The sequence below is a fragment of the Lissotriton vulgaris genome, chromosome 2_1, assembly GCF_964263255.1.
Source record: "Lissotriton vulgaris chromosome 2_1, aLisVul1.2, whole genome shotgun sequence".
Lineage (NCBI taxonomy): Eukaryota > Metazoa > Chordata > Amphibia > Caudata > Salamandridae > Lissotriton > Lissotriton vulgaris.
In genome coordinates, this window is record NC_141687.1 from 2,098,950,476 (window position 1) to 2,098,963,689 (window position 13,214).

The following is a 13,214-nucleotide window of genomic DNA, read 5'->3' on the forward strand; positions in this document are numbered from 1 at the left end:
CTGAAATTCCTATCATGCAGTGGGTTTTGAGTTTGCCGAAATCACATCGAATTGGACATGCTCAAGAGGCGAGCGTGATTAAATGGAAATGGTACATTCAGGACAGGGCACGTGTGGGTCCGAAAGGTGTGGCAGTGTTACATGAGCGAGTGGCGCAGGCGCCATCGAACGATACTGGAAGTGATTGCTCTGCACCTGTAGTGCGGGAATCTCCTGTCAAGTGGGGTAAGCCATTTGATGATTTGTCCGCGGAGGACAGAAAACATGTGTGGTTTACGGATGGTTCAGCGAGGTTCATTGGTGAGAAACGGCATTGGAAAGCAGTGTCCTATAACCTGATCACGCAGAAATTACTGAGTACAACTGATGACGGAAAGAGTAGTCAATATGCTGAATTGTATGCAGTTTACCAAGTTTTGAAACAGGAACTACCAGGCACATGTCATGTTTTCACTGATTCCTGGTGCACTGCTAATGGACTGGCGGTATGGTTACCAACTTGGCATTCTCATAATTGGGAATTGCATTCAAAAGAATTGTGGGGAAAAGAACTATGGCAAGAAATTTGGGAAATGCTCCCACAGAGTACTGTGACAATCTTTCATGTGGATGCTCATACCCCGATAGATTCCCATGACAAATTCTTTCATAACATTGCAGATGAAAAGTCTAAAATTGCTGAGGCAGTGGTGGACATGCAAGATTCTGATTTGGCGGGATTGGCGAAATGGGCCCACCAGAAAGAAGGACATTTTGGAGAGAGAGCCACTAGCAGGTGGGCTGCCGATCGTGGAATTCATATTCCTTTAAATTACATTAAAGATATCATTCTGCATTGTCCTATCTGTCAACATTCTAGAAAGAGAAAAGTGCCTCATATTGTTAAAGGCTATTTACATCGAGGAAAATTGCCCGCTCAAATTTGGCAAATTGATTATATTGGCCCGCTCCCTATGAGCAAAAATTGTCAGTATATTTGTACCGCTGTTGATACCTATAGTGGCCTTTTGGTTGCTTTCCCTTGCAAACAAGCTACCCAAATCAATACCATTAAAACATTGGAATTACTCATATTATATTACGGTGTTCCATTTCAAATTCAATCTGATAATGCATCCCATTTCCGTGGAAGATTGGTGCAGGAATTCTGTGTGGAGAATAACATTGAATGGGTGTTTCACATTCCATATTATCTGCAGGCTTCGGGCCTTATTGAGAGAATGAATGGTTTGCTAAAGGAACAAATACGAAAGTTAACTGATGTACACTATAGGAACTGGAGGGACTTTCTACTCCAGGCATTGCTAATTATGAATAATCGTCCCTTGTTGCATGCTGAATCTCCTTTAATGCGTTTGTTTCCTCCAAATGTTGATGCAAAGCCCAACACCATTGGTAATACTGTTATGTATTGGGAAATTACCCCCGGAGCTTTGGCTCCATGCAGAGCAACCCCAGGTTCCGCAGGCTTGGACCTGCATGCTATGAATGATGCTGTCCTTAAGAGCAGAGACCGAATAATTGTTGAAACAGGCGTTGGTGTCTGTATACCAGCTGGAAGTTTTGGACTGATTGCCCCTAGATCGGGCCTTGCTTTAAAAGGTGTTCAAGTACTCGGAGGAGTGATTGACAGTGATTATCAGGGAGAGATTAAGGTTCTCCTGCTGAATAGCAGTGAGATTGATCTATCGATTCAAAAATCTGACCGTGTTGCTCAGTTGCTAATTATGCCTGTTTTCAGTGGTGAGATTAAGAAAGGCGTTGCCCCGACTTTGCTAACAGTACGAGGCCAAAAAGGCTTCGGGTCTTCCGATAACCAGGGAGCGAAAATATGGGTGCAATCACCTAAACATCCCCCTGAACAGGCTGAAGTCATTGCGACCGGTCATGATAATACCATTTTGGTAATGAGACCAGGGAAAGATAGCTGGGAAGCTGTCCCGGCTGACAAATGTTATTTACGTGAATGAATAATGCCTGTATTTGATTTTCTTTCAGATCATTCTCTGGACTGCTGCTGCAGGATGTGCCGGCGTTGGACTCCTTTTGGTCTGCTACGCCGGGAGAGGAGAGAACCCACAGACTTCGGTTGATTGGAGAACCCGAGTTCCGCGTTCCTTCGCTCCGTGGGATTCCTCATCAAACTTTTGGATCACCCTTAATAAACGGGTTACTAACTCTCCGCACTTCTGCCTCACCCCTATGCGTTCTGTGACTGACATCTTAGCGACCTGCTTGGTTGCCGTCCCTGCCTCCACTGAAACGTTGCGCACATTTTCAATATTTCGAGTGCCCGACCCAATATTATTCTGGGCGATTTCGCGGCCCATGAATTTTGCCCTTTGTGTACTGTCCTTTCAGACTCCATTCCCCCGATTCATTCCCAAATTACTACCTACAATATCACGCAGGGTGATTTATGCTTTTATTTTGACCTGTGATCCCAAAGCAATTACTGAATGTGTCAAACTGAAGTTACTTGCTGCCACTTCTTTTTCAGCTCATCAACGTTTGTTATGTTTACGAAGACTCCCGAATTCATGTATTTCTGTTAAAAATAATATGACTTACAAACGTATATTAGTTGCTCCTAGCCATTATCGTACAATGTTGTTACCGTGTGATTGGTTATTTTCCTGCGGGAATTCCTCCTGGCCCTATATTCCTGCAAATATTTCCGGCGGTCCATGTGCCATCACCAGACTGAGTTTATTAATCTTTTCTTCACATCCCAATTCCCATTCCCGTGTGGTCCGTAATTCTATGATGTTACATGAGGACTGTGATTCTTCCCTTCATCTTTATTCTAAATCTGAATATCTGAGTTTAGCTATTTCCATTGTTGGTGTCCCGGCGTTGGCAGTTTACAACGCCAAATCCATTGGAAAAATGGCCTGTTCAATGGTCAAATCAATTAACCAAACCTCTACCATTTTATCTGACATGTTATTAGATGCCCAGGGTGAACGCAGAGCAATTCTGCAAAACCGCGCAGCAATTGACTACCTTCTGTTAAAACATGGACATGATTGTTCTGACTTTGAAGGTCTTTGCTGCTTTAACCTGTCCGACCACTCTAAATCGATCCAAGCCCATATTGACAAACTTCACGACTTGACTGCAGAAGTTAGAAAACATATTGATCAGGGCTGGTTTGACTTGCTCTTCAATTGGTTACCTGACTTACATTCTCTACGACAGATTTTAGGGGGTATTATGATTTCTATCTGTATTTTAGTAGCCATTTGCTGCTTTGTTCAGTGCATTCCTTCTCTACTCCAATATTGTAGATTTGGCAAGAGAAATAGATTGGTTAGTTTTGTTTCTTATTATTCTTCCACTGATGTTAGTTCCATATAGAACATGGTTAATAGACTGGAGTCAAGGGTGAAGTGTAATGACCGACTTTTTCGGCCCTCTTTGGAGGGAGATTGATGGAAGATGACTCCAGCCTATTACCCTTTTAGTACAGGGATTAGGACTATAAACAGGACTTATCCATGAGGCACAGTAGTGCATTTTCGTACCCTTTTCTTTAGATCAGGGCTTATAAATTTAAGTTAGGGGATAGATTTATTAGTATTAGTAATGATCCGTCCTTTTGCAAGAGTGTTAGTATACCTTCTATGGAGTTATGCTTATTTCGGGCCTTGTAGGCCTCAAACGGGACAGACTCCATTTTTGCCTTCTGCCCGGCAGCTTGAGAGGCTTTCTAGGTCAAGTGTAATGTTTTAGTTTCGAGGTGTTGTTCGCTTGGAGAGAACCGGCTCAGGCTGGCCCTTATCGAAAGACTGTATTTTTCTCCACTCCGAAGACACAACTTCAGGCCGGCCGGCTGGGAACGTGTCCTTGGTACGGGGAGGTACAAGAATTTGGTGGGCGGCAGGTTACTGGCCGTAACTTTCCATGAAGGGACAGGCTTCGATATTAGCGAAAGTGTTAGGCAATGAGTCAGTCTGTAGGCGGCTACTAGCCGTTAGCATCTATGCCATTAATTATTTCCAGGCAGACAGTCGCCATTTTTGAAGTCCGAGAAAGATCATGAAACTGAGACTCTCTGAGAAAGACTGAAGGAGAAGGAGAAGTAGCGCAGAGAGATCAGAGACAGAGAGAGAGAGAGAGACAGCAGCTAATAACGAGAGAGGTTCCAGTGACTTGGAGGGAAGCAGAGGAGATCGAGTAGCGGTGCAGACGTGTACTCGTGACTGCTAAGGTGTGATTCCGAGACGAGCCAAGACACAGACGAGAAGGGAACCTAGATGACTGCCGAACCCCGACTTCACATTAATCAGGTGACCTCCGCCCTTTCCCTTATAGAGTGCACATTCTAACCTTTTACTTTTCTTTGCAGAATATATATGCTATCGTGTAGTATTGTGTTTATAATTATTGTAATAAAAATACCCTAGTTCTTAGTGAACCGACATGTGCCTTGTATTCTTGTTCAATCAGGGTAACCTGGTCTTCTAGTCAGACATTGTTTGCATGAACGGATGCGAATCCCGATCAGGTAAGAAGTGACTGAGCAATGAGGGAGAGAGGGAACGTTTGATGCCAAGAGCAGAAGGTACATATTTCAATTTGGAGAGCCGTACTAAATTCTATTATTGTAGTTTTATCCTGAGTAGACAATGAGAGATTTCTTCCATAGGTGTTCATAGGAAAGTGATCGTCGTTGGTACGCGGCGTTAATGAGAGCACCGGGGGGACACGGTGTGTAGGTCCGCCGGATTGTGGACCGGATGAATGAATGAGAGCCCTGGGGGGATACGGTGTTTAGATCCGCCGGATTGTGGATCGTATGAATAAATGAATGAGAGCACCGGGGGGGACACAGTGTGTAGGTCCGCCGGATTGTGGACCGGATGAATGAATGAGAGCACTGGGACTGCAGGCCCGTGTGTAGGCACGCCGGATTGCGTGTCGAGTGAGCACTGATGGTGATCAGTGTGTAAGGGTACATAATCAGACCTGCCCCAGGGTAGATTAGTCTGGGCCTAAGTGGCCGCGAGACTGATTGGTATGAATAGGATATTGTAGAAAACCTATGCATGTTTATTGCTATTTGCCCCATCCTTAGGTACGAAATGTATATACATATATCTATACCCATTGTAAATAGGTTCTAAGGAGGGAGGTGATTACATTCCGACTGGGTTAGAGGGGCTCCTAGGAGCTGATTCCATCTGGTCCGAAAATCCGGTCGTTACAGGAGGTAAGTGAATTTAAGGGCCACCATTGGGACATTCTTTTATATTTTGGGCTGTTAAGTGTGACTGAGCACGCTGCCTTACTGGAAGAGGCCCTGATGAAATTGTCATATGCACTCGTTGATAATACACCTTCAAATATCACTCACAGTGACCAACAGTGTTGTATATCAAGATGCAAGAGCTTAAGAGCGAAATGCGTCCATACAAATCTCCTGTTATTTATAATAGTACTACGGTGGTAAGAGTTAGCCAGTGTTCTTTATTCCACTTCTGAATGATTTTATGATCCTGCTCTAAATTGTATCTGTGAATACGACCTGAGGTGGTTATCTTGCACTTTCTGCTTGCCTACGACTTGATACTTGCAGGCTGGGCCACAAAAAAAATCAAAAAGAGCATTGTCACTTTAAAAGAATTAGACGCACAGTGGTCTTTAGGAAATACGCTCCAAATTATTACTGGTTTAGACATGCTTGTTTCACTAAGAGTTCAAATTATTATATAAATTATCTTTGTTGCTTCTAGTGTAATTTGTTTGTCTCCGATTATGTGTAATTTTACCTTTTCAAATTCAGTATTATTTAACATCCAACGTTGTTGTGTTGGTTCTCAAGGCCCTTTCTCTCACCTTTTAGTTTCTAATGTCCTTTGGAAAACCGTTTTCTATTTTCTTTAGATTTGTTAGTGTGCCAACATGTCTTTGTCCAGTTTTATCTTGTGATAAAGGCTCTAAACATCCTCTCTGCAGAAACTTCCTTTGCTTTTTTGGGTATATTGTTGCATGTTTGATGGAATGATGATGACTATATTTTAATATTCCATTCACCAATTTGCATTTATTTTGAAATGTTTATTTTTCTATTGGGTTGACATGTAAGAGCAGTCATATGATGAAGGCAGTAGTCCTACTTTAATTTCGGATTACACACTAATCAGAAGTCAAAACATAAGCAACGTTTTAATTCATGGTTATGCCCATTTTTACAATTATTTAGAATTTGTAACTTGCGGCGATCACCCAACGGGCATCTTCGCGCTGGTAAATTATCGAAGAGAAGAGAAGTCAAGCATTTATTGGGAATGAGTTATCTTTTTATCCATTTATCTATTTCCAGGGGTAGAGACACGTTTTTAGGTCCTTCCTGAAGCTCAGCAGGTTTGTGTTGGTTGTAAAGACAAGAGGACGTTTATTCCAGAGACATGCACATTGTACCTGAAAGGTTCTGCCTCCCACTCTTGTTTTCTTAAGGGGGAGGGTAGACAGGAGGGCATCCTGGAAGGACCTTAAAGTTCTAGAGTGTTTATATAATTTTGTCATTTGCTGAGGGCTATAGGTCCTGTGCCATTTACTGCCCTATGTGTGATGCATAGTGCCTTAACATGCACCTTTCCTTTACTGGCACCCAGTGTAGTTTGTTTAGTGTTTCTAAGGCTGAGTCCCTTCTCCCTTATTTAGCACTAGTTTAGCTGCCAACACCTGGATCCTCTGGAGCAGTTTGAGGAGGCAATCAGGACTACCTATTGACAGGGAGTTGCAGTTGTCTAATCTAATTAGGATTGAAGGTTGTATCACCAGTTTTCTATAAGGTTGAGGGAATAAAGGGACTACTTTCTTTAAAGTTCTGAGGAGTCCATGACCGGTTCCTACTGTTTTGCTGATGTGGGCTTCCGTTTGAGTTTATTATCAATTTGGATTCCTAAATTGCGTACTGGTTTCCGTTGTATTAGGACAATATTATGAGATCCAAATTAAAATCCAAGAGATTGGGTGATGGATATTTTTCTTCACTCTATACAATAGCAGGAAGAGTTTTGAAGTGTAATTCTGCTGAAAAGCTTTTGGCTTTGAGAAGTGGCCAGGAAGTGAAAGCGACTCTTTCCTGACACTGGGGACAATCCAGACCTTAATTTCTTATTTTGGAACTTGTGTTGTACAATTTAGAAGACCGAAAAGAGAGAGAGCGCTCTTGATGTGCTTCATTTTTTTTAGGTCCAGGATTGCAGATATATTTCATAGCTTTACATCTGATGTTTATCTGACTTGTGATAGAGAGAAGCTAGATACATGGGTTAGGCTTTACAGTATACATATAGTATGTAACCGGTTTATAGTAACGATCAAAGTCTGAAAGAATCACAATTTGTTTTTCGCTTTGAACATTTATACTTTTTTTCAAACCAGGCCAGGGTTTTATCCGTCCTTAATTTATTTTTTATAGGCCCTTGCTATATTTGTTTGAATAATGTGTTGCAAATATTTATTGAAGGACTAGGAAAGATGCAATATTTTAATTTTCAGTATTCTTCTCCAGTGTGAAAACTTAAAGGTGAAAATATGTTCTGCCTATCAAGGGAAAACACTGCATTTGTATTAGCATAGAGGTGACTGAGCGTTTTTAATAGGTACTGCAGAAAATGGGCCTAAATGGAGCGTGGACTCGAAACGGGTATATTGGGTGTAAAATTTAACTTTTTAAGCATGTTTCATTCTTTGAGCTGTCTCTCCTTAACAATCTTAATTATGGTTACTTAACCTGGGAATGGATTGAAGGATTGCGAGGCTACTCTTACCCATTGTTCTTTGCAAGCATCTACAAAGCTCTACAGCTCCTGAACAAGGATAACGTCCAGCTGCTGGTGAGTGGGTTGATGCACGAGATAGGCGTACGCCAGTATTACTGTCATTCATGAGCCTCTGAAACTTGTATTTTATTGGTAGGAAAGTAAATCACTGTATGTTTTAGGTGCACTTTGTGTTTTTTTTCATTTAAAGCTTTACAGGCAAGTTAACATCAGTAGATGTAAAACCCATGGCTACTGGTTACTTAGACCCTCTCAGTGCTTGAGAATAAGTAAAAAGTAGCTAATCATAATCTACTAATTAGTGTTACTGTGTACATTTAATCAACTCATCGCACGCGGTGACCCTTAAAAGCTTTACAGCTACATTAGAGCTAAGCATGTTATAACCTTGTTAGAGCATACCTCCATCACATATCAAGTAGTAAAACTCCAATGTCACTTGTGAAGTGAGCTTTCTTAATGGCTTAAGTTTATTGTTTTACAATTAATTTAATATTTGCGAGGCCAGGCATAATTAATTACCCCAAAAATATTTTTAGAGCACGTTTTTGAAAAAGGTGGCATTTGACATGCTTTCCGGCTCATTAGTGCACGTTAAAGAGTACAGTTGTTCCCACCCTAATTGAAACAAACTCCTTGTTAGTTGTAAGTTTGTACTACAGTATGGAACACGACCTGTCTGTTTTTCTTGTGCAGATTTGGATTCCGCGACTAGTACAAGCTACTCTTTCAGCTGTAGCAGATGTAAAGATGTACTCCCTACTGAAGCAACTGGAAAATGCAGAAGTGGCAAAGTGGGTGGTAAGTGTTTCACCGAGCCCGGTTTGGAGGCCATTTACCATACTTCTTGGGGAAAAACATGCTTGGAAAAGTACATATAATGTTGCCTAAGCAAAGAAGTTCAACTTTCAGTTTCTAATTAATTACTCCATGTTTCCTAGCACTCCCTAAAGTTGTACCCAATGCTTTTCTACACCCTTCCATTACGCCCCTGCTCACCTGGATTTTTTCTCCATGCACTGTAACCACTTATATTGTGTATTCAAATATGCACTTTGAAAAAAAATATATTTAAATGTGTTTATTTGTTCCTGTACAACACAGCAGGATGCCAAGGCGCATCCCAAACAATGCCAAACATTGGAGGGTGGGAAGCAATGCAGCTGCTCCATCTGTAGTTCAAGTTCAAATTCAGGAATTTGTAAAGCGCACTACTCACCCAGAGGGTCTCAAGGCGCTTGGGGAGGGGGTTCATTATTCATCGAATAGCCAGGTTTTAAGTTCTTTTCTGAAGGAGACGTGGTTCTGTGTAAGGCGGAGGTGAGTGGGGAGTGAGTTCCAGGTATTGGCCGCCAGGTAGGAGAAGGATCTACCTCCCATGGTGGATCTTTGGATACGTGGGACTGCGGCGAGGCCTTGATTGGAGGATCTTAGTTGGCGGGTGGGTGTGTAGAAGGATAGTCGAGTGTTGAGGCATTCTGGTCCTATTTTGTAGAGGGCCTTGTGAGCGTGGGTGAGGAGGCGGAATGTAATTCTCTTGTTGACGGGAAGCCAGTGGAGGTCTCTCAGGTGGCCGGTAATGTGATCTTGGCGAGGAATGTCCAAAATGAGTCTCGCCGATGCGTTTTGGATGCGTTGGAGTTTTTTTCTGTAATTTGACTGTAATTCCGGCGTAGAGGGTGTTTCCATAGTCTAGTGGACTTGTAACCAGTGCGTGGGTGACAGTCTTTCTTGTCTCAGTGGGGATCCAATGGAAGATTTTTTTGAGCATACGAAGTACGTTGAAGCAGGAGGATGAGACGGCGTTGACTTGTCTGGTCATCGAGAGGGAGGAGTCTAGGATGAAGCCTAGGTTGCGTGCGTGGTCTGTGGGAATGGGTGTGGAGCCCAGATTCGAGGGCCACCATGAGTCGTCCCAGGCAGAGGGGAATGATCCCAGGATGAGCACTTCCGTTTTGTCTGAGTTCAGTTTTAGGCGGCTGTTTTTCATCCATATGGCTACTTCTTTCATGCCTTCGTGAAGATTGGTTTTGGCGGTGTTGGGGTCTTTGGTGAGGGAAAGGATCAGCTGGGTGTCGTCAGCGTAGGAGATGATGATGATGTTGAGGTTGTGTTGGCGAGCGATGGAAGCGAGTGGACTCATGTAAATGTTGAACAGCGTGGGACTGAGTGATGATCCTTGTGGTACTCCGCAGATGACTTTGGTGGCCTCTGATTTGAATGGGGGGAGGCGGACTCTCTGGGTTCTTCTGGCGAGGAACGAGATGATCCAGTCCAGGGCTTTACCTTTTATGCCGATGTTGCTGAGGCGTTGTATGAGGGTGCTGTGACAGACAGTGTCGAAGGCGGCAGAGTGGTCGAGTAGAATGAGGGCCACTGTTCAGGGATGTGGAATTCCTACAGCCCGACGCCCAGGACATATTGTTTGGGGTCAAGGGCAACAAGTTTAATACGTTTTTTGTCCTTGGGACATGTAGGCCCAACCCCCTGCAGCACAAACCCTTTGGCTGCCAGTTTGCAGTACCACATTAATGATCAGGGAAGGGTACTGCCTGTAGTTAAGTTAATATTTGTGTGCATGTGTTAATGCTGTTCAAACTTGTATTTATGGTTCATTAATTGAAAGTATTTATTATTAGGGTGAGCACTCAAAGTAAATGTGTGTTCTGACTGCACTACTGACAGTGGTTCCAGTATGAAAATGTGTACACACGGTTTCAAAGTTTAGCAACGAGGCTATGCATGATGCTCACAGAATGCTCTCTGATTAGATGCAGATATTTGCAGAAGCTTGAAAGCAAGATTAATGTTTCTTTGCTTTCAATATAAAATGTTCCTAAAAAACGAAAGTATGGAAAAAAACATTTTGCTTAACTAATGTAAAATTTCAGGTACCATTTCTTTGCAGCATCATTAGGAAAGTGTGTTGATGCATGCTAGTATTTCCCAAAAATATTCATTTTGGAAAATTTGTGTAACCGGTTTATGGGATTAAAGGAAACCAAAATACACAAGCCTTGGCAAAGCCAGTAGGTCTGACATTGGTGGTCAGCTTTATAGTTTTGGCAATGCATGACTTGTTTTGGCATGGCTTTTGTAAAACCTTATTGATGTGAGAGCTGCCGGGCCCTCGTCATTATAACAAACATTGGCAAACGCAAAAATAATTTTTGGTCTCAAAAAAGCACACACTGCCACATTAGTTATTGGTACTGAACAAAATTACTTTGTGTACAGATATGCTCCTTGTGAAAGAGCAGAATGCTGTCACTCAAAGTGAAGACAGCCGATTCAGAGAGAGAGAGAATTTTAATAAACACAAAAGTTCATGGTTAACGCCAGACCAAATTAGGGGCCCAATTCTTAAAGAAAGTCTCAAAAGTGCACCTTTGTTATATGGCTTTTACATTAGTAGGACAAGAAGTTGTACTTCTACAAAATATTTGTGAACTGCATTTTAGCATGAGCAAATATGCATGTGTAAATTTACTCATGTGAAAACCTGGATGTTTGAAAATGTATTTTCCCTCCAACTATTTTTTTCCCAACTCTGAAAGAAGGTTTATGTCTGCCACTCTCAGGAGTAAATTTCTAACATTTCTCAGTATGGGAAAGATTAGAGAAGATTTGTTGAAAACCCTTAAAAACATGCAAATTAGTAGGTTTGCACAGACTCAAAAGGGTATTTCAACCCTGGAATTACTGCTTACCACCATCTTCAGTCCCAATATGTAGATCTGCGGAAACGTGGCAACATAAAATGATTACTAGTTATCAAACACTACTATGGTATAGGCCCTGGTATAATAAGAGAGGCTATATACGAGCTCTTATATAATGAGATTGCTGCCATAATTTGTGGCAGCACTACATGGCACCAAAGGGACAAGTGGATTTTGTTACAGGACAAGAAGATTTATGAAGCAACCTGCCCCATGGACAAGTACATATTTTAATAAATTCCACACCCCTGACTGTTTCTCCGTTGTCCAGTAATGTTCAGATGCCGTCTGTTACTGCGATGAGGGCGGTTTCGGTGCTGTGTTTGGCTCGAAAGCCGGATTGTGAGGGATCGAGGGAGTTGTTGGATTCTAGGAAGGCGGCGAGTTGGCTATTGACGGCTTTCTCAATTACTTTGGCCGGGAATGGGAGGAGGGATATGGGGCGGTAGTTTTTAAATTCAGAGGGGTCTGCTGTGGGTTTCTTCAGGAGGGCGCTGACTTCGGCATGTTTCCAACTTTCTGGGAAGGTGGCAGAGTTGAAGGAGCAGTTGATGACATCACGGAGATGGGGTGCGACGATCGAGTCTGCTTTGTTGTAGATGTGGTGGGGACATGGGTCGGTTGGCGAGCCACAGTGGATGGAATTCATTAGGCGGGTTGTGTTTTCAGTGGTGATTGGGTTCCAGGCGCTGAGGTTGTTAGAGGGCGGTTTAGGTTCTGGGGGGTGGAGAGGATTATTCGTTGGAGTTGTTTTCGAAGCTGTTGTGAATGTCTGCAATTTTGTTGTAGAAGAAGGAGGATAACGAATCGCAGAGGTCTTGGGAGGGAGTGATGTCGTTTGAGGCTGCGGTGGGGTTGGTGAATTCTTTGACGATGTTGAATAGTTCCTTGCTATTATGTGCGTTGTTGTCGAGTCGATTCTTGAAAGCCGATTTCTTGGTGGATCGAATCAGCTGGTGGTGTTTGCGGATGGCTGCCTTGAAGGTGGTCATGTTGTCGGTGGTTGGGTTTTTTCTCCATGTTTTCTCGAGAGTACGGCAAAGCTTCTTGAATTTCTTAAGCTCGTTGTTGAACCAGGGGGCTTTTTTGTTGTCTTGTTTGGTGTGATGGTTTTTCAAGGGTGCTAATTCGTCAGCGCTGTGAGTGATCCATAGTTTGAAATTGATGGCAGCTTGGTTTGGGTCTGATGAGAGGGCGGGTGTGTTCTGGTTGAGCGATGTGAGGAGTTGGTCGGTGGTGATTTTGTTCCATTTTCTCCGGGGGATAGGTTGTGGGGGGGTTGTGGGTCGAGGTCGGTTTTGTAGCTGAAGTGAACACAACAGTGGTCTGTCCAATGGAGAGCTGTGGTGTGATCGAAGGAGATGTGTTTGCTGGAGGTGAAGATTGGGTCGAGCGTATGTCCGGCTACATGGGTGGGGGTGTCAACAAGTTGTTTGAGGCCGAGATTGGTCAGGTTGTCGAGAAGGGTGGTGGTGTTGCTGTCGTTTTTCTTTTCCAGGTGGAAGTTGAGGTCTCCTAGTAGAATGTAGTTCTCGGAGGCGAGGGCATGTGGACTGATGAAGTCAGTGATGTCTTCGCTGAATTGTTTACGGGTTCCTGGAGGCCTGTAGAGGAGAGTGCCTCTCAGTGTGGTCCTAGGGTCGGTGTGGATCTGGAAGTGGAAGTGTTCGGCGGTTGCAAGGTTATCGTCGGAGCT

General features: G+C 43.1%; 1 protein-coding gene across 2 annotated transcripts in view; it reads left to right on the forward strand.

The window, feature by feature from the left end:
* Positions 1–13,214, forward strand: part of PIGB (phosphatidylinositol glycan anchor biosynthesis class B) — a 157,094-nt gene that overhangs the window by 25,745 nt on the left and 118,135 nt on the right. For both annotated transcript variants that reach the window (XM_086958335.1, XM_086958334.1), the window contains exons 3-4: positions 7,732–7,850; positions 8,493–8,597. In XM_086958335.1, the coding sequence (XP_086814461.1) occupies positions 7,732–7,850; positions 8,493–8,597 (224 nt within the window). The remainder of the gene's footprint in view (positions 1–7,731; positions 7,851–8,492; positions 8,598–13,214) is intronic.